The sequence below is a fragment of the Nelusetta ayraudi genome, unplaced genomic scaffold, assembly GCF_046127955.1.
Source record: "Nelusetta ayraudi isolate G7.1 ecotype Tasmania unplaced genomic scaffold, CSIRO-AGI_Nayr_v1 ptg000202l, whole genome shotgun sequence".
NCBI classification, from domain to species: domain Eukaryota; kingdom Metazoa; phylum Chordata; class Actinopteri; order Tetraodontiformes; family Monacanthidae; genus Nelusetta; species Nelusetta ayraudi.
In genome coordinates, this window is record NW_027466251.1 from 314,023 (window position 1) to 335,000 (window position 20,978).

Here is a 20,978-nt window from a genome sequence, read left to right on the forward strand (position 1 = left end):
AATACCTTAAAAATAAAACTAATTAAAAAGCATTCACATTAACTGAAATTATGCTAAATATTATGATCCAACTAAAGGTATATTAATCAAGTCAAACTCTGCCCCTACGGATAACTTAGACACTCCAGTCAGCTTCTGACTGGAGAAATGTGCGTGTGCATTGAGAAGTGTTTGAGAGGCAGGTGGCAGCCTTTTGCTCTGATTGGTGGGAAGAGTGACACCGACATAAAGTGCGGCGCTGACGGTCCAGTGGGGCCAATAAAGGGTTGCGTTTTCCCGTCTGTTTGAGGACAGCCGTCAGCTGCCCGTCTGAAAATAGGAACAACAAATTGTTAGACGTGCACAGAGTGAATCACTGAACCAAACCTAACGCCCGCTGTTTGTTACTGCCATTATAATGAAAAACAAGACGCATCGGTGGCTGCTGCCTGCTGTCAGCGTCGCAGTTAAACAGACGCTTCAAATATGTGTTTGTTACCGTCGCGGCTCCGTGGTGCAGATTTTCAGATTTTAGTTGCAGAGCAACGGCGGAGCGACTCACACTGCGACTCCTCCGGTGTCCCTCTTTGCATTCAGGGTGTCGCCTCCATCAGCGCTGTTTTATCTGCAGCAGTCCAGCCGCCAATCTGATGGCGCCGTCTTCTGCCAAGTGTCCGTTTAATCTGGCAGAAGAGACCCAAGTCGTTTCTCTGACAATTCCAGCTCGACGAGCGCCGGCGTTCTCATTAGCCGTCACAGCAGGGGAAAGGAGGACAGAAGGGCGGGGGGGGGAAGAGAGGGAACGATTGGAGCCGGGGAGGAGAATCAAATCAAATGACTCAGTTTTCACTCTTTGCATCCAAAAATGTCAGACCTTGTCTCTGTCTGGTGCAGTCGACAAATGAAATCTTAAAATTGTAGCCTTGACTCTGCAGCCTGCAGGGGCGTATCATCCACCCAGTTGAAAAATCCCATAAGAAGCACTTTTGGAATCTTTTCTGTTATTATCGTGTCATTACGGTGTTGGCAGAGTCTCGACTGCTCTTGAAAATCCCGAGTTGGTCCAGGCCGAGACTGAGACGAGACCGCGTAAAAGTGCCTCAGAGAGACCCATCTCGAGGACTGCAACACTACTCATCCACCACCACCGTGGTGCAAAACCCACTAAAAACCACTTTCTGGTGCAAAGACAAAACTGCCTCAACGACGACCCTGCTAAAACTGAAACGCGCTCCAAATCTGCTGTGACGCTGCAGAAAATCCCTCTCGCTTGCTCTCCGTCTCCCGAGGATGACAGCTTGTTTACTCACAAACAACAAAGTGTTAGCTCAGTCGCGCGGCTACAGATGAATTTCTCAGAGTTGAAGGCCATTTGAAGTCGCTGCGAGGGAGAACTTCCCCAACCATCTGCTCGGCGAGTGGGAGGCGGGGGCTGCGTCATATAAGTGCAATAAAATCCTCGCCGGGTGGCCAGCAGGCGCAAGTTCAAGCGAGCTCGCCAACACTTCTCCGCTCCCTCCTCCGTCCCAACTGTCTGTCTGCCCCCCCCCCCCAACCTCCTGCAGACCGAGGGCACTCAGGATGTTTACTTTCTCTCCTCCTCAAGGCAAGTCTCAGTCCTCCTGACCTAGTTTCTCCAAAGGGGGCGTGGGGGGAGGGGGGGTGGTGAGCGGCGAAGGAGGAATGAATGTGGAGCTCACAGGCGAAGGTGGAGGAAAAACAGACGGCCAGTGTCAGAGTTCCAGGAGGGTCGGGAGGAGTTCTGTCCCACAAAACCTTCTGAAAGTGGCACGTTGCAGCTTTTTCTGCCTCCAAAGGATCGTTTTTCTCCAGCAGAGTTGCAGTGAGTTTACAGATTAAAAAAACAACAACACCCGTTTGTTCAACCAAAGTCAGTCCAACCAAAACAGTGATTTAAAAGAACATTGCACATCTTGGGTCAGGCCTCCTCTGAGCTGACGGGCCTCTCGCAGCCAACTTTTTTCATGAATAAAGTTGACGCAAATGAAGTGGAAATTGGCGAGGAGACTGGATGGAGTCCACTAGACTTGCGCGCAGAGCCTTTCGACATTTTGACTTACTTCACATTAACATTGATTGCAAAATTTCATGCTATTCTCGAAATATTTTGTCTTTTTTACGTTAACTTTATTCTCAAAATTTTGACTCTCATCTCAGAATTTCAACTTTATTCTCGAAAAGAAAACTTGGGGGGGGGGGGATCTATCTTAATTTTTTTTCTCTTCTTGTGGTCCTAATCTGTAATCTGTAATTCTGTAGTTTTGGGCCTGCTTTGTGCATCAGGAATATTGAGTCTCTTTCTCTCTTGGAAACCACGACTAAAGAAATTAAAGTGAGCAGCAGCAGCAGCAGCAGCAGGTCTCTGCACACTGGGGTGCAGCAGTGAGAGCAGCAGGCCAGCACCACTGTCTCTCTGCTGACTGTTGAGCATCGAGTGGAAAGAAAAACTCAAGAGTGCAGCAGCCACTAAAGACGCTTTTAGAAACTTAATGAAGCAGATGTAAAAAACCTCTCTCTCTCTCTCTCTCTCTCTCTCTCTCTCTCTCTCTCTCTCTCTCTCCAGCTACTGGGACGTGTCGTACGATGGCGACGTCATGGACAACCGAGTGGGCTTGAACTTGCTGTATGCGCAGGTAATTTCCTTGTCTGCCACAAACACCGGGCAAAAAGGGTCCTGAAAGACACTTCAACTTCATTCCCTGAATGTGAATCTCAACAACCCGAGTGTGTATAAATATATATATTTTTTAAAAGTCTCAAGTGATGCTGTTTTGTTTCCATCTTGCGTTTGTTGTGTCTCATCGAGCTCGCCGCGGTGCCAGAATCACACGGAAAAAAGTAAATGCAGCATCCACCCACCCACCCGTGTGTCCCTCCGTCCCTCCCTCCATCCCCCCCTCCCTCTTTTTCGTCTGCCAGCAGTGTCTTTGCATCGCTCAGCCCCACCCCCTCTCCCGCACCTCCCCCTGTCTTCCTCTCTGACGCTCTTTTTTTCACCTCATTTGTTGCTTCCAGCTCTTCAGAGGCCCCATAAAGTCTGGAGTGGGTTGAAGTCCAATAAAGGAAACTGTAGCAACCTGATAGTTGGGTTTCTTTTAGTGTGTCTTTGCATGTTTTTTGTGTGATTATTTGAAGACCTGATGTTGTTCACATTCTTTCAAAAAAAAAACAAAAAAAAAACCCCAAAGCTTTGAGTGACACCCAGCGCCCTCACCTCCCTCTCTCCCTCCTCCCTCTCCGTCCAGCTTTAGTTTGCACGGATATTGACCTCACTTTTCTCTTTCCCTTTTCTTTTTTCAGACGGTGTCTGACATTGAGCGCGGCTGGATCCTCGTCAACAAAGAGCAGCACAGGCAGCTCAAGTCGCTGCAGGAGAAAGGCTCCAAGAAGGAGGTGAGCCAGGCCAGAAACACTCCGTCTCTCCCTCCCAAGTCGGATCTCCGAGAGAGAAGAAACGGCATCCAGTGATTCAGCCCACTTTCTCCCGCGATACCAATCTTTAATTACAGAAACCCTGCCGAGGATTTGCGCATGTTCTCCCCAAAGACTAGATATTAGTCATCCAAAACTGCTGATCTTTCTGTTGTCGTCAATGTTTGAATTTTTCCCTTTCCAATCCCAGTTCATCCATCTGGGCCAGACCCTCAAGTATTACGGCTACATCAAGTTCGACCCCTGCGTCACCGACTTCCCCGAGAAGGGCTGCCAGGTCATCGTCAGCGCCGGCAACAACGAGCTCAACTTCCACGTCAAGCTGCCCAGCGAGCAGATGAAGGAGGGCAGCTTCAAGGTCACGCGCATGAGGTGCTGGCGAGTCACGTCCTCCGTAAGTGGATTCGCCTCCTGGCGCCGTGCGGGGGATGAAATCGGGATTGCGACAACGCAATGAAACCGCTGCAGCAAGAGCGCGGCGCTCATGTTCGCGCTGAAAGTGCTGACCTGCACGCTGTCCGTCTTCATCGCACCCATTAGCTGGAGTGCCGGCCCACGCTAACGCCGCGCTCACATCGATCCCGGCAGCCTCCCGCAGAGCAGCGGAGCAGAGCAGCGGAGCAGAGCAGCGGAGCAGAGCTGCGGCTCGTCTTTTTATCTGATAATTGGCCGTCACGGTTGCCGCTAATCCGTCGGCCCACCGCACAGCGAAGCACAGACCAGACACACAGCGAAGCACAGACACGGCAGGAAGAACAGAGATTCTCGACTTGGCTCGGAGAATGAATCGGGCAAGTGTGACGTTTCTGCTGAGCAAACAGCGAGAGCACCACGTTTATTCCTGTTGGCGCCGTCTGAACAGGAAATCAAGCAAGTTAAATTACACAAATAAAAAAACCCTCATGTCCAAAGGCACAACAGCAGCTGCCAAATGGTGATGGCTTTCTAATAAAAAAGACAAACAAACCCCGTTGTAAAGATAAAAAAAAAAAGTTTCCATAAGCTGCATAATAAACATACCTGCATTTTATGCGATTACCACTAGAGGGCGACACCACCGGTTTATTTTTTTTTCTTGAGTCTAACCATGCGAGAGTTCGATAGAAAAACGGTCTATGCTTCCTCACGTTTCACTCACTTTGGTGCCCCGTGGCTGTGATTGGTAGCCTGTGGGTGGGGCTAACCTGCAGACTGACAGCATGGCCATAACGCTGCACAGCATAAATGTTGCCGTCATTCTTCTTCTTGCTGCTTGAAGCCTTTGCGTGATTCAGTCCGACTGAGTCAATGTGATTCACATTGTGGCTCTTTGATTGTGCGTTTACAACTCTGGCAAGCGTTGGAACATTCCTTGTCTGAACCTCAAATTTAAACCATCTTTTGCGCTGAGGAAAAGGGTGAAAGGGTTTAGAGTTGTTTGCTCCGCCCTGTTTGTGCATCGCTGCAGAAGGTGAATATACACGAATGACGGCGCTTCTGAAATTTAAATTTCATGCTCCCAGTTCCGTTTGTCTGATTGCAGACTCTGCACCTACCTACCTACCTACCTGCACCGACCAGCAGGGGGCTTCGCTGCCGATTTCAGTTTTCACAATCATCTGAGGCAGCTTTATTCAGATAGGGCACGTTGAGGCAGATTTGTATTAACTGTCAGTAGAAACTGGTGTGCACCACCCGGAACCTCAGCTTGTCCTGGCCTGGAGGAAATACATTCCAAGTCCTGAGGCTGCTTCACTTCCCCTCTGAGGCATCAGAAATTCAGAATCACTGCATTTTTCTTCCTGGCCTTGTTAATCTTTAAGCGAGTGGCTCTTGTTAAGATATGGGAGTGGCTTCTCAGGAACGCCGAGGTAGAAAATGTGATTTTGCTTCTCTCGTGACCCGCCACCTCTTGTTTGTGAAGCAAAAATGCCGAATTATCATCTGCTTAAAGGTCCAGTGTATATTATTGGCCTGATTTATGATTTTTATATTGGTAAAAACTTAATATACTGGTTGTTATTTTGTGATGAGTGGGTTAAATGTAGAACTTTTGAAGTGCTACTACGCTAACGGCGGCATCCCTCTTTTTGTCTCCTGCAGCAAGTCCCCGTGGCCAACGGCACCAGCAACCCCTCCGGCTCGACCAAGTGCGATGTGAAACTGGAGCTGGCCTTCGAGTACCTGATGAGCAAGGACCGCCTCCAGTGGGTCACCATCACCAGCCAGCAGGTAAAAAAAATGGGCGAACCACTGGTTCCTTTCGCGAAAAAGTCTGTCCTCCGGCCGTCGCTGACGACATTTCCCTCCGTGACCCCAGGCCATCATGATGAGCATCTGCCTCCAGTCCATGGTGGACGAGCTGATGGTCAAGAAGTCGGGCGGAAGCATTAAGAAGGTCAGTTTGGAGAAGGACGGAAAGTGGCAAAAGAACTGTTTGAGTCCTGAGCTCAGTTTGACACAAGTCCCTCTGCTGTGTCGGCCGTAGATGCTGCGGAAACGACACAACAACGGCTCCATCCACAGGCCAGACACTCAGCAAGCTGTGAAATCTCCCCCTCTACTGGTGAGAAGTCTAACTGCAAGCTTGATGTCTGCTTCACGCTCTTCGTCTCACTTGTTTCTCTCCGTTTTGCTGCTGTTTTAAAGCCTTCTTGTATGTACATCTGTTGAACATTTTGAGTTGCCTTGTGTACTAGAATCACAAGGTCATCTTTCACCTTTTGCCAAAAACCAAAAAAAGAAACGTCAAACGACTAAATAGAGCTCAAATGGTCTTGTCTTCACAACTGCAATATATATATAAATACAGAAGGCATCAACTTTTATTTTATTTTTAATTTTATTTTTAATTTTATAATGTACTTTTATCTGTCTTTATACTATAGTTTTGAACATTGCATGCCTTTTATTACACAAATTTCCTTTTCAAGCTGCTGTAAACGCAAATTTCTCCTGGACATCAATAAAGTGTAAGTCTAATCTAAACATATAATCTCTATGCAGGACTCTCCAGATACCAACCGCGAACAAATCGTCAAACTCTCGGTGAGCATGAATGCATTCTGCAATATGATACAGATGAGTTGAGTGACCAAAAACTGTAATATATTTCATTAAAATGTTTTTGTTTTTTTTTTGTTCTCAGACCAAGCTGAGTTCTGTGTCACTGCGTGGGATCAGCGCCTCAAACTCTGCCAACGACATCAGCGGCAACGATTTCCACGGCAACTACGCCTTCGAGGGAATTGGCGACGATGACTTGTAAAAGCGCTGACGCCCCAGATGACGACGATGACGTACGAGCCGGGCCGGGCGGATCTGCAAGATTGTAGCTTCTTCACGAAGAAATCGCTGCCTTAACGCGCTCGTTTTACAGCCAGAAGGTTTGCTTTATTTTGGACGTTTAAAAAAAAAAAAAAAGACACCTAAAAAAAAATTTTTTTTTCCTTTAGGTCACCAAATTAAATTGAAACTTTTAGAATTAGCACGAGGAGCAGAAGAGTCTCTCTCGCTCTGTTTGAATGACTTTTCTCATGGCAGCATGCTGCACTGCAGTGCAGGTTTTGGGTACAAAACGTCGAGACTGTTTAGCCAGAAATAGAGCAGGAGGACCTTCTCTCAGTGGCTGCACATTCCCTACCTGTCAGTGAGCCAAATGTAAACGTTCGACCTGACACTCGTGAGCACGCAGCAGAACTGGGTGGGTGGGTGGGGTAATAGTTGTGCAGCTGACCAGCGGTTTTAGATGTTGTACTATTGCAAAAAGCTGCTTACTTAAATGGAAGATCAAAATGTTTTAATTTTAATTTTATTTTTTACCTTAATGCCCTTTTTTTTTCCTCCTTTGCTGAATATTTTAAGCCTCGTTCTTGCCATTGTGTTAAAGTTCTCACTCAGTTTGTTCTTTGAGTCCCTCACGCCGCCTTAACCTTTTCCATTCCGGCCCAGAGCGCTGCTGGCTTTCTGGAATCTCTCAGAACTCTGTGGATAATGGTTGATTGTGCGCTTGCTGGACCTGTTGTGGTTTTTCTTTTCTTTTTGCACAGTATTAGAGGCGGAGATGAATGTTTAAACGGAAGCTGCGGCACAACTTTGAACAGCGTGTGGACATCAATCTATATATTTTTTTTCTTTTCTTTTTTGTTTTTATGACAATTTTTTTCAAAGGTTTCTCATCAATGCCAAAATTTATAGTTTACTAAAGCATTTTGCACAAAATAAAATAAAATTGTGTCACTTTTATATATATATATATATTATGTACATGTAATTAAGTATTTTGAGCATTTACTTCTCTGTACCGTCAATAGCTTAAATGTACACACATGTAGAGATCAAATGTAATCTAAGCTGTATAGAAGAAAACAAAAGTTTTAAAATTGACTAACATTTATCATTGTTTACATGATGTTTAGGGGACGATAACAGTAAAACAAAACAAACAAAAAAATCGAAAAAAAAATGTGTTTACATATTTTTGCTTTTTGCTCTTCCCGGCGGCGGCGCGGAGCTTTTAGCATTAGCCCGTTGCGAGCTGTGCGCGGCCGCAGCTCCTGAGCGACGACACCGGCTAGCGAAAGGACGAATGTTCCATCTTCGCCGCTTCGCTTCACTCCCATGCGAGCCTATCCGCTGCTTTAATCTCCGAGTTCTCGGCGGTTCAAACACACCGCCTCTGGATGTTTTTAATTTATGCGTAATGTCAGACGCCACTGCTGACGCGGTGTCTTCACCCTCATTTCGGCGGGAAACGACAAAGGCGTCGAAACTTCTCGAAACTCCTCGGGAGTTGGCCTGAACTCCATTCATCTGAGGTACTTTTCCTGATTATTTTTTTGTTTTGTTTTGGGCCCCCCTCCTTTTCTTTCTTCCGTGGTGACAGCTGTCATGAAGCTACAATAAACTCTGACATGGGTCGATGTCGTCGTTGTTGTGTTGTCGCTGCTTTTATCCTGATTGTGAGCTCGTGGTCGGCTGCGTCTTTACACTTTTAAATGTACGGGATGAACGTGAAGGTGTCGTAACGGAGATACCTGTTCACGTCCGCTGATGTCTAGTTCTTTTTAGAGAGGCCGATAGGGGGCGGTGCTGGCAGGTCGGCAGCTGAGGATCCACACCAGAACCAGACATGACTGGATAGTGAGGTAAGAACTCAGCTATGTGGGCACCTTCACTTGGTGGTGAAAGGCTCTTTTTTTATCCACTGAAATCTATGATGAATAATATAAATTCAATTTCAAAAACAATTTGAATGGTTACAGCGCCTTTTAAAGTTTGAAATCCAGTGACCAAGATTTATTCCTTCATTTTTTTTTTATCGTTATAAAGCAACTCACCAACATTTTACCAGGTAGTATTACACTTTGGACCGCAGTACAAAAGCTGCAGCACAAGTGAAAAATTCAAAACAGGCTACTTTGCTTTCTTTGTTTGTTTTTTGACATTCAATGAAATGAAATTCCATGTATTTATTTCAAAATTCTCAATTAAGGCATTCATGAAGCACTGCATAAAGACGAATAAAATGACACTTGGTGGATTTTCGGAACTAATCCGAGTTCAAACACTCCCTAGTGTCATGGCAAGTTGGCAACCTGAAATTAAAAATGATCATAATAATAAATTCTCACTTGCATATTATAGTAATTCTTAAAGAGAGTAAACTGGAATCACAGTCCCTAATAATAGTTCCCCCGTGGTTACTAGTACACATACCACATAATTAGGATTTAAAAAAAAATATCTATATATTAAAAGTTTGCACCTCTAGCCTTGTGTAACATCCACATTGGGAAAAATAAAACCACTATTACGCACTCACATGCTCATTAATATGTCTTTTTTTTTTTCAAGTAAGAAAACATTAAAATGGGGTTAGTGTCACAGCCAACAATAATGAAAAGACAATGAATCGGGCAAAAAGCCTGACTGAACAAGGACAATAATGATATGTAGCAAGTTAAATGCAAAAAAAAATACGTGGGGGGGGGAAGGGGGCGTTTGGCAAATCTTGAATCACATCTAAGTCTAAGACAACAAAAAGACGCTTTGATTCCAACCATGACCGAATCTAAACAACCGTGGACATGTGAAAAATTGTGCTTGTTTTCCTCTAATCACACACATACACACACACACACACACACACACACACACACTTCACGGCTGATGGTTTGAAGATGCCGGTGCGTCTCATTTACAGAATGTCTTGGAAGTCAAATGTTCTGCTGACACGGGAGTCGTGGGGTGGGGGGGAATAAAGTCATCCTAATTACTGTAGGATAAACAGAGGACACACACACAGAGACACACACATAGAGACACAGAGAAAGGTTTACAATCTAAGAAGTCCAAATAAAAACACAAAGTTCAATAAGATTCAAACGATTCCAGTGCTTTGAAGTCGCACTTTTCTGGCGTTACATTAGTAATTTTGTGTAAAGGCATGCTGCTGCTGCTGCTGCTGCTGCAACTGCTGCTGCTGCACTGCTGCTTCGGCCCAGTGTGTCGGCCCTTTACAAGGAGTATTGTGAAGCCGCACTGTGACGCCAGTACATAACTTCACAGCTCCGCAACAGTGAGGCGTGTGAGGTACTCATGACAGTTCGACTTGAAATGAAAGCTTTAAAATGCCACTCGTCTCGCAGAGAAAAATAAAAATAAAATGAATGCATTAATTCCTTTTTGAACGAGCTGCATTGAAACTGGTCGTAGTGTATCTCCACGGGGCAGGAGTGGCCAGTTTCTTGCGTTACGCAGAGTTTGGTCGCGTTCTCTTGTCCTACAAAAGAAGAACCAGACCTGTGCGGCACTGTGAGGGGTTGACGGGGGAGGGGGAGGGGCATCACAAGGACCCGACTGGTCTCGCCCGCAGGACGTCCACAAGTGGACAAGAGCGTCCGATCATCTCGACACAAACAGCAGACGAGACAAGGAAAAAAAACTACAGTCATTCACTTTACTGGATCCACTATTGTGCAAAAGTTTGTTACAAAGGAAGAGTTTAGCAGCCTGTGAGGACACGAGGGGACGAGACACCGCGGACGACACACACACACAGCGGACAGCATGTAAAGGCTCTGTGGGGGGAGGGGAAAAAAACCCAAAGGGGGAAAAAAAAATATGCTGGTAGCTTTAAGTTTTTGCTGAGTTCTTTTTTTTGCTTGTTTGTTTTTAAAGTTACGCAATCTCCAGTTTGTAGCACGGGTGTATCGTCGGAGCGCCCTCTCTGGCCATGTACTGCATGTCCACCTGGGAGTCTTTCCTGTGGCTCTGACCGCTGTTGGCCATCCTCTTCCTGGAGTCCACCTCCTCTTCCTCCTCCTCCTCATCCTCCTCGTCGTCGTCGTTCCGGTGGTGGTGGTGGTGGTGCGGAGGGTGGTGGTGGTGGTGGTGCGGCGGCAGGCCGTGGCCCGTGGTGGGCACCTTGACCCAGCCGTCGGTGGCCAGGCCGTGCTTCTTCTGGTGCCGCTTGTAGTTGTCCCAGTGGCCCGTGGTGTAGCCGCACTCGGCGCACTTGTACGGCTTCTCGCCCGTGTGCCGCAGCATGTGCCGCTTGAGGTTCATGCTCTGGTTGCAGCTGTAGTTGCACACGGCGCACTGGAAGGGCTTGGCGCCCGAGTGCACGCGCTGGTGCCGCTTGAGGTTGGCCAGGTTGCCGCAGGCGTAGTCGCACAGGTGGCACTTGTAGGGCTTCTCGCCCGTGTGCACGCGGTGGTGCCGCTTGAGGTTGTCGAAGTGCGCCGAGGCGTAGTCGCACTGCGGGCACTTGTAGGGCTTCTCGCCGCTGTGCGTCTTCATGTGGCGCGCCAGGTGGTTGGGGTAGTGCGTGAGGAAGGGGCAGGCGGCGCACGTGTACACCTTGTCGCTGCGCTCGCCGGGGCTGTTGGGCGACGACGAGTCCTTGGTCAGCATCTCCAGCGTGCACTTGGCGCAGATCTGCGCCGATGTGCCGTCCTCGTCCTCCAGCACCACGCCGCAAAGCCGGCAGGTGAAGGGGAAGAGGGAGGGGGGCAACGGAGGGGCGGGGGCGTCCGCCGCACTGCTGCTGCTGCTGACTCCGCCCATTCCGCCACCCCCACCGCTCCTGGCCGCCCGGTTGCCAGCGGCGCCCGCAGGCTCGCACAGCGGCGGCGGAGGAGGCGGCGGCGGCTGGTGGCCGGCTGGGCCGGAGTTGGAGTTAGAGGCGGGAACGGGCACTGGCACCGGGGGCGAGGACGCCCCCTTCAGGCTGTCGAAGGCCGATAGGTAGTCGCTGTTGTGGGCCCCCAGACTCAAGTTGGAGGGCGGCCTCGACACCTCTGGAATTTCAGACAACATGAGTTATTTATTGACTCAGCGAATCATTGAAGACTTGAAAATGTTTATGTCAAACCTGAAGACTGTGGCTGTGTCTGAAGTCACCCCGCAATCACTAAATCAGGCACGGGCAAACTATGGCCCGGGGGCCATATGAGGCCCGTTCCTATGAGGTTGAGGTGCCTGCTCCGGCCCCTCGGTCACATTTAAGAAACCATTGTGGCCCACAAGTCAAAACGTTTGCCTGCCCCTGATCAATATAGTGAACAAGTTCTGAGCGTCTTTGGCATTCACCATATAGTCCACTTAATGTATCCCAGCATGGACCACTAAAAATAGTGTAAACAGAGCGTCACAACCTGGCAATATATCCCATCATGCATTGCGCTCACGCTGACCCACAGGTGAGAGGAGCTTTTGGGTTTTGTTCCCAAAAGGCTCATGAGTGCACTATATAGTTAACTACATATAACTCCACACATAGGGAGTAGGGAATGAGATTTCAGACACGGCCTATGAATGATTCTTGTGGTGATGCAACAGGAAGGAGGACGTACCTTTGGGCAGAGCGCCGGACCGTTCCTCGCTCGCTCTCGGCCCGGGCGGCGCCCTCTTCAGGCCGACGTGGCCGCTGGGGGGCCGCAGCCCGGCCCCCTGTCCGGCCTCATGCCCAGCGCTGTGCGCAGCCCCCGCCGTGGGCACGTGCATCCGCTGGTGCCTCTTGAGGTTGCCGAGGGAACTGCAGGCGAAGGCGCAGCTCTCGCACTTGTAGGGCTTCTCCCCCGTGTGGATGCGCAGGTGCCGCTGCAGGTTGACCAGCTGCGCCGAGGCGTACGTGCACAGCGGGCAGTTGTACGGCTTCTCGCCGTTGTGCGTCTTCATGTGGCGCTTCACGTGGTTGGCGTAGCGCGAGGAGAAGCCGCAGAGGTGGCAGGTGTGCTGCTTGGACAGCTTGTCGTCCGCCAGCTCGTCGGGCGACAGGTGGGAGCCGGGCCGGACGCCGCTGATGCCGGCGAACGGTGAGCAGAAGTCGACGCCCTTGGCCTCGCGGGAGGCTTTGCAGCAGCGAAGGCAGTAGGGCCCCACCAGGTCTATGCCGGGGCCCAGGGGTCCGTCGCGGAGCTGACCGCAGCCGCGGCAGGACAGATAGGAGGGGAAGTTGGGCTCGGTCTGGGTGGCTCTGTTCTCCTCCCCGCGGACGTGCTCGGCGCTCGAGTGCGAGTTGCCCGTTTCGCTTTCCATGTCGAGGTGGCTGTAGACGGCAGGGCTCTCCTCATCACCCAGGGGGTACACGGAGAAACCGATCTCGGCAGCAACTTCTGAGACGGAGAGACAGACAGAGAGGGGAAAATCCTGAGCACTGCGGGTGTGTTTACGGCAGCGAGACCTTCACGGTCCGCTCAGGCTGTTATTACAGACTGAGTCACCGCGGCTGAGAGGGACACGGCGACACCGAGAGCATCGCAGACGGAAAAAAAATCTCCCCGAAGACGAATCGCGTTACCGCTCGCTCCGTTTGGTCGGAACACATGCCAAACTTTAGAAGAAAAGAAAAGAAAAGAAAAAAAAAAAAAACGGCTCCACGCGTCCCTTGCGCAAAAAAACGATGACAAGCAATGACTCGCTGTGTTGCGCGCCGGCCGTCGCGATTTCGTCACCCCGAGAAAAACTTGGACCACAAAAAAAAAGAAAAACGGTTTTCTCCTCGGCTGAAAACTTCACAGAAAAACATTTGATACTCACAGAGTGTGACAACCAAGGTCAGCCCGCTTACAGCATCTGCCGGTTTGTGGAACAAAGAGGCAAAATGGAGACAGAGAGTAAGAGGGGAGGAGGAGAAAAAAGACCAAAAAGAAAAAAAAAAACCTTCTTGGTTCCCTCGCCTTCAGTGTGTGCGTCAGAGAGCCGCGGCTGGCAGCACCTTCCTCCAGACAGTCAGGCAGGATGTGAGCGAGGCGAGAGTGGAGGCTGCCCTTTTATCCTGCCCCCTGAAACCCCCTCCTGGATGATTACCCAACCTAATGATAATGATGATGACTATAATGGTGAAGCTGCTGCTGCTGCTGCCTCTGATGATGATGATAATGATGATGAGGGGTGGATGATGATGATGATGATGATGATGATGATGATGATGATGATGAGGGGGAAAACCGTAATGGTAGTAGGGTAGTGGGAGCAGAGCTAGATGATGATGATGATGATGATGATGATGGTTGTGGATGATGATGATGATGATGGTTGTGGATGATGATGATGATGATGATGATGATGATAAATAAATGTCCTTTTGTAATGGTGTCCTTGATGGTAATGGACCTATTTTTATGACCATTATATAATAATGGCGTCTCAGCTCCTTTCTCCACTTTCCCATTTTTCGTATCGCGCTCTCTGACAAAGAGCCGTGTCGGGAAATATCGCTGTCTATTTCTCCCTCTGTCACATAAGGGAGGAAACACCCCGCAGCTGTCGCCCTGAAACACTACCAGCGTAGCCTGCATTTCCTTTCAAGACTTGCCAACTAAAATGTTCTGTGCAAACCAGAACTATATGAAGTATGTATACCTAAAAAGTCCCACACACATTGTCAATTATTTTTAAACTCAGGCAGAGCAGCTTTGTACAATCTAGTATCTAAAAAAAAACAAACAACTCTATAGATCTTTAGAAACGGCACTCTGTTCACAGCCTCCGATGAACACATCTGGGTTCAGCTGCTTAAAACTGATGCTTTGTTCAACAACCACTTGGTTTGGCCATTTGGAGAACTCTGTGTATCTTTCAATATGTCTGCACACCAACACCATGTTGAATTTATCTCAGCAAGGTAACAGAGAACGTGACAAAACATAGCATCCGCACTGCTCCCGGCACACACTCAGATCTATGCGTCTGAGCTGTATTCAAATGCAACTCCGCCCTAATGTCGCACTTTGTCATCCCAAACTGTTAAAATTTAACAAAGAACATAGATATTGCAAAATGACACTGGTGATTATAGCTACATAATTTAGTTTGACTTGTCCTCAAAGAAGAGAAGAAGTCCAGGATATCACAATAAAAAAAAAAGTACATTGTTTGGTTTGGTTTTTAATTTCATTTTAAAGTAAAAACAAACTTATTTTCTGGTCTGGCAGGCACACTTACAGAGTTTATTTAGCCTGTGAAAAACACAGTTTTCCTCTCCAAATTGGTTCCACTACTGTCTTTTCAAATTAAAGCCACGAAATGAGCAATAAACTTGGTTTTATGGTGAAGGAATCCCAATGATCCAATATACAGTTGCCAGTGAAACACATGAAGGGTTTTTTTTTTCTTCCAACTGTTCAACTGTGCCAAAGACTTAATTGATTGTTTCTTCTGCTTATGTTAAAGCTCTCTCGTTAAAACTTAACATGACCAAACCAAACCAGTATTAAAATCTAAAGAATTAAAAATGGAAACGTTATTTGAGAGAGAGAGAGAGAGAGAGAGAAAAAAAAGGTATTTAACAAACCTCTAAATTTTTCCAGGCTTAGAATCTTGCTGTCATGATCCGGATCATCAAAGTGGATGTCTTGCTCTAGAAGAAAGTCTGTGTCCAATGTGAGGTTTCCAGGAGCTCCGATCGCTACACCATCTTCAGAATCTACTGCGGTCGATGAGAAGAGCAAACAACGTTTGGATTTTACGGAAGGTTTGCCTTCTTTATCGGTCTCCACGGACGTTTCACTGTTATTGCCGAACCATTCAAACAAGAAAGTGCCTATTTAGAGTCCTAACCAGAACTTCAGCCCGAGGGAAGGACCCCATCAGCAAGCAGTTGTTTTAACAACCAGTTAAAATCTGAAAGTCAGCCCCGTGGTTGAGTAAAACGATCTTGATGATAAATTCAGAGGATCCATCCCTTCTGATCAAGCCACCAGATCAGTTAAAAAAAAACAAAAAAATACACTACCAGTCAAAAGTTTGGACAGACCCTATGAATTGAATGTATTTTCTTTCATTCTCATGACTATTGACATTGCTTTTTCTTACTGAAGGCATCAAAACTACGTATGAACACAAATGGAATTATGGAGGAAACAAAAGTGTCAAATAACTCAAAACACGTTTTATATTGAAATTCTTCAAAATAGCCAGATTTATTTAGAGTTATTTAACATGTTTTCCTTTGCTTCATAATTACATATATATTTGCGCATATATTTAATGCCTTCAGTATCTATCTGCAGAGTACAAAGTTGCAAAGATAAAATGTCCAAACTTTTGACTTGTAGCGTAGTATACTATTCAGCTCTACAGCATGTACCGAGGTCTCCACAACACCAAAGCGCCATCTACTGGCCGTTTTATTAATGTACTCGAGCAGTGTGGGAGGTGTTCGTGCATGTGCGCAGTAAAAGCAACGCAACACACCGGGGAACAGTTGGCGACGTTGCGGTGCATTAACCCGTTCGGTTAAATGACGGGACCTTAAATTGAACGTCATTTGGCTGCATTTGAGCAGGGGATTGGCTGCGAATGAAGCAATTAAGCAATATGGATTCAGTTTAAGGATTGGGCCAAGCACAAAGTGGCTCTTTTTTATCTTTTAAAGGAAGATGACGCGATAAACAAATACTGGCTTGTAGCTTAATACCAAACAGCTGTGTTTTTATGAGACGTCCCAATACCCACACTTGACTGGCTGTGGATTCTGTTGTTTTTTCCTTGGCATCTTCCAGTCGGCCTCTCTCTTGTGTGCGCCGTCTTCTCCCAGACTTTCCCAACCATCAGCTCATATTCGTCTGTTTTTTTTCCAGAGATACACACGTCAGTATTTTTTTCTTTTTACATCAGGATGGTTAAATTAGTAAAATTATTTTTGATGCTGTGAGGTGAAATGATGCGTTTTGCAATTCAGAGCTTTCTAAAACCAACGGAGCAACCTTTACAGTCCAAAGCAGATATATTTCATAATTGTGAGACACAGCAACTCTTTACATTTGAGAAGAGCAGAATTTGTGAATCTGAAATATGTTAATGAGGTGATAACCGACGATGCTTAAAGGTTGGCCTGATTTACCAATAGGAACATCACTTTACCATCAGTAACATTCGGACATAATTATCAGTAGCTTACACGTAGAACTGGCTACAACGTGTACCTAATAAACGGATTATCGATGACGGAGTAATAATAGTTTCGGGGCACGGTTGTAATTTGGGTGTGCTAGCTGGGGAGGTAACGTAGGTGCGCTGTGATAACATAGAGACACTGTTGTTACAACTAGAAAACAAGCTACGTTAGCTCAAGATGGCTAACGCGGTATCCTCGGTGCTGCTGTCCTCCGACAGAGAGCTGCTATCAAGCCAGCGACCAATTCAAACACGACTGTTTCCTGACGTAGCATGAGGCTAGCTAACGTGTTATTACAGGATGACCGTAAAAAAATAATATGACTGCGGTCAAGCAAACTGACGGTACGTCGCGTAGCTTGTGGTTGAATGAAACATGACAGGTTGACAAATGTCACTTTGTGCAAGGACTGGCCGTGTCCAAACGTGTTAACGCAACAACTAAATTAGCCGAATAGCCATCATGCTAACTCACCGACAAAATGTAAATATTCCCGTCGACCGTGGCGGTTTATATCGCCGTTTTGGGCGCCATTGGAAGCCAAATGTTTCTCTTCAATCGCACGACGTCGGGAGAGCCGCCATGTCTTCATGAGCTGCGGTGACAAAGAAAGGCAATTAATGGTATTTTTCATAACTTAATTGATTTTTTGATCCGCAGCTAATTCCTCCGCAGCAACAACAATTCAACTTCCGGTCTGGGACTTTCAGAGTAAAACTATGTTTTGCCTGCGCCTATGCAGAAGCCTTGTTTTTGAGAATGACTAATTACACCTTTTAATTGTGTCTTGGTGTCTGATTGTTCTACTATGCACTATTTAACATTAAATTGTCCGATGTCAAAAATTGCAAAGTGATTTTCAAGTGAGAGTGCTGATTTGATTTGTTGTAGTTGATTAGATTTGTAGCTTTTTGCTTTTTTAAAGCATTCACGTTGTTTTGTATTTCCGTTTTATGAAATATATTGGAAGCAGAAATGATAATTTACGAAGGTTAAATTATGTGCAGCTATTTTTTTTAAATACCCAAGCTTTATTTTAATCTGAAGAGTGAGGAACCCATACCGGATGTGTTGCTGCTGTTGCGACGGACCTTTATTCCATCGTGTAACCTCCTCGTTTCCGCTTTGTCAGGTAAACTACTTCCGTTTCCGGTTACTTCCTCCCCTCATACTTGTAGTTCACAAATACGTCATTGTTGGGTTGTCTTTTGTAAGAAAAAACCCAAACATCCTGACTGTTACATGTTTTTGCTTAACATTTGTATTTTATTAATACAAATTTGATTTATTTTTTTTGTTTTTTTGGTGGTACGACCGTAAAATTAACTTTCATCTTTGATCATATTCAAGGAGTAAGGGGAGACCCGATGTCTTCACAGCTTGTCTGAAAGACTGCGTGTGCGTGACTCACTACATTGTGTTAAACTAAAATGAACTATGACGCACCGGTATGACGAAGCCTCGGAAATCATGATCATGTTGAATCACCATTTCGTGACTTATACATTTGGACGGTCCAAACGTTCGAACAAAGATCCCATCGGAGATAACCGGGGTTACTGACTAGGCTTCATGGGGGGAAAAAAAGAAAAAAAGAAGCTTTTTATCTAATGCAGTAGTTTTAGCAGAAGTAATTTGTTTATTATGGCTTTCTCAAAACATTCAATGAGACGGTAAAACACCCAGCCGGCAGCGGTCGGTGTGCACTGTGCAGCACGTCAGCGAAGGGAAACATACGAGCGCCTGCTTGCTTGCTGCGTCGTGCGTTTGTATGAATAGGGGATTCTGGGATTCTGCGTCATCTCATTGGCTCGTGTCACTGCAGTGTTGCCGTCCCCCCCTCCTCACTTTCCTCACCTCCTCCTCCTCCTCCTCCATCTCCTCCCCCTCCCACCGCGGGGCGCCCATCGGTCTGGCTGGCTGCTGCAGCCGGGGGAAGGTGTCTCCACTCCGGCGCGGGGTGGGTCTCCTCTCTCCTCACTGCGCTCCACGGCATCACTTTTACTCATCCGCCCTGTTGTCTGACATGTCCTACGTGACTACTTGAAGAAAAGAAAGAAGAAGAGGAGAAGGAGGAAGAAGAATAGGAGGGTGCTCGCGCGCGCCCGTGTGCGATGCGTGTGTTTGGTCCACAAGGGGAGGAGCCAGTTGTTGATTCTACGCTGCAAAGAGAAGGCGCCGCACTGAGAGGTGAGGCACCGTTTACGTAACAGACATTATTGTGCGTTTGTTTTGCTTTGTTTGTTTTTTTTCGTTTTCTTCTTTTGTTCCCCTGCTTTTTGTTTTGCGCGGCTAAAATTCGGGCTCCCTTGCGGGTGCATGAGGTGATGAACGATGAACACGTAAGAGCATTTTACATGCCACTCCCTGCAACAGCACGCTGATGCCCTGCACAGACCCCATTATGTGTGATGAACATGCATAGTACTGTTTTTAAACGGGGGGGGGGGAATCAATACATTCTAACAGGAACAGTGTTAAGCTTCTTGCTGATGCTAAAGCCTCGCCTTTTGCAAAAACACTCGTCCCATAAATGGTGCCAGTTCTAAAGCATCCTGCCTGCGGGCCTGGGGGGAGAATGAGGGGGGGGGGGGGGGTGTATTTGGACCTTTAGCAATAACAGTTTTCCCATCACGCCGGATCCGCGCAGCACACACAGTACCCGTCGCGTCAGTGCACTGCCTTGGCTCCCCCGCAGCTGTTATTCCACGACATCACGCTTGCAGCTAATCCTCCAGGCCCATATTGTGGTGATTCACTGTGTAGGATCAGCTACAGGCTTCCACAGACTGTGGTTGCAGGAATCAGAGAGAGAGAGCCGGAGTGGTCAGGGATGCCGGTGCGTGTCATGCCTCAGTGCGCGTGTGCGCGCACGGGCAAGGCTGAGGTCACTCTCATGGCTCTGAAACCCGCATTGCCGATGTGGGCTTGTGTCCAGCGAGCGGATATTCGATAGGGTGTATCATCAGGTTTCCCCCCTCAGCGTTTGGCACCGGCGGTGCTCGGCATCCCAGTGACCACCACCACCGGCTGCAGCAACTGCAGCCTGCCCTCACAGCAGCAGCAGGAGCCTGTTGATGAAGTGTGTCCCCTGGATGTCAAGAGTTGGCTCAGGTTCAAGTGCTAAACCCGGAATTAAAAGTGTCCAGTTTCTCTCTGTGTTTGCTTATACCAAGGAAGGGCAAAATGCTTTAGGGCGGAAGCCTGTTGTGTAATAATTCCATCTGTCATTTTCATTTTTTTTTTCATTTTTTTTTTTTTTTTTTTGTATTTTGACGACAATTAAGAGGCAGCTGGTTAAAACCTACATGCATCTTTTTGTCAGTAAAGGGTAAAATTTCAGGAATGTGTAGCTGTGGTAGAGTAGAAGAGAGGACAAGAGAGCGACTAGACAGCAGTGCGCAAGTTAATCCATCTCATTCCAGAATATTTAATTTATGGAGTTCTCATCGCTCAAACTATTTTAGCAGCGTCTTCTAACGACCGTGTCTCTCCAGCCACTTCCTAAAATAAGATAAGTCCATCTTTTACTTCTCTCACTTTCTTCACTTTTAAGAAGGTCTGTGATAAAAATGCATGCTTCAAATAGATAGATAGATAGATAGATGTACTTTATTGATCCCAAATTGGGAAACTATTGGGAAATGCTGTGGATGTGGCGTTGTTTGAAATCGGATGAACTCTGCGACGCAGCTCGGTTGGTTTCTTCACCGTCGGTGCCTCCACAGCAGTCGGAGGCTTTTCGTTGATTCCAGGGGACAGCGTCAGCCCCTGGTGGCCTCGCTGTCGCGCTCCCATGTGTTTACCAAAGACAGTCTGGATCAGAGTAAACACGCCGTCCACCAAGAAGAGCCTGTTCTCCTACGAAACACATAAATGCCAGCCACTTCTGACAACACTCGCCCCTGCTGCGGCCTCGGTCGCTAATCTCCCCGAGCAGCCGTGGTCGCTGACGGCTCGCCCCGACCTCTTCTCTCTCCGCTCTTCCTTTTTTTTTGTCGGACATCAGTCACTTTTCGAACGCTTTCGCCGCTGAACCTTTATGTCCCAATTTCCAGGGGTAAATGGGAGCTGGAATTATGTAGCGTAATTGTGTAACATGTTTTTTTTGCGGGTTCTTCCTTTTAATTCTCTGTAATCCTCCTCTGAGGCCTGAAGAATG

At 47.2% G+C, this 20,978-nt stretch overlaps 2 protein-coding genes across 10 annotated transcripts in view; one reads left to right on the top strand and one right to left on the bottom strand.

The window, feature by feature from the left end:
* Window positions 1-20,978, top strand: part of LOC142881542 (sorting nexin-17) — a 49,870-nt gene that overhangs the window by 13,816 nt on the left and 15,076 nt on the right. For 2 of the 7 annotated variants that reach the window (XM_076015882.1, XM_076015881.1), the window contains exons 1-2: window positions 15,251-15,391; window positions 18,642-19,006. Coding sequence is in view for 1 of the 7 variants with exons in the window: in XM_076015883.1 (XP_075871998.1) it covers window positions 2,564-2,633; window positions 3,301-3,393; window positions 3,623-3,826; window positions 5,515-5,643; window positions 5,732-5,809; window positions 5,900-5,977; window positions 6,418-6,459; window positions 6,560-6,679 (814 nt within the window). In the remaining 6 variants the exon portion in view is untranslated. Of the gene's footprint in view, window positions 1-2,563; window positions 2,634-3,300; window positions 3,394-3,622; window positions 3,827-5,514; window positions 5,644-5,731; window positions 5,810-5,899; window positions 5,978-6,417; window positions 6,460-6,559; window positions 8,229-8,481; window positions 8,559-13,601; window positions 14,271-15,227; window positions 15,392-18,641; window positions 19,007-20,978 lie in introns of those variants that run through there. The other 5 variants (XM_076015883.1, XM_076015877.1, XM_076015878.1 and 2 more) reach the window with 5 other exon arrangements.
* Window positions 8,831-17,432, bottom strand: znf513a (zinc finger protein 513a). Of its 3 annotated transcripts, none has more exons than XM_076015874.1 (5): window positions 17,291-17,432; window positions 16,375-16,484; window positions 15,212-15,343; window positions 12,270-13,031; window positions 8,831-11,714 (listed from the first exon to the last, which is right to left on the bottom strand). In XM_076015874.1, the coding sequence occupies exons 2-5, from the start codon at window positions 16,412-16,414 to the stop codon at window positions 10,594-10,596; spliced, it is 2,055 nt and encodes a 684-aa protein (XP_075871989.1). In that variant the 5' UTR covers window positions 16,415-16,484; window positions 17,291-17,432; the 3' UTR covers window positions 8,831-10,593. The 3 variants fall into 3 exon arrangements, with proteins under 3 accessions (XP_075871989.1, XP_075871988.1, XP_075871990.1); XM_076015873.1 differs by having other exon boundaries at window positions 15,212-15,346; XM_076015875.1 differs by lacking the exons at window positions 16,375-16,484; window positions 17,291-17,432 and adding an exon at window positions 13,456-13,491 and having other exon boundaries at window positions 15,212-15,316.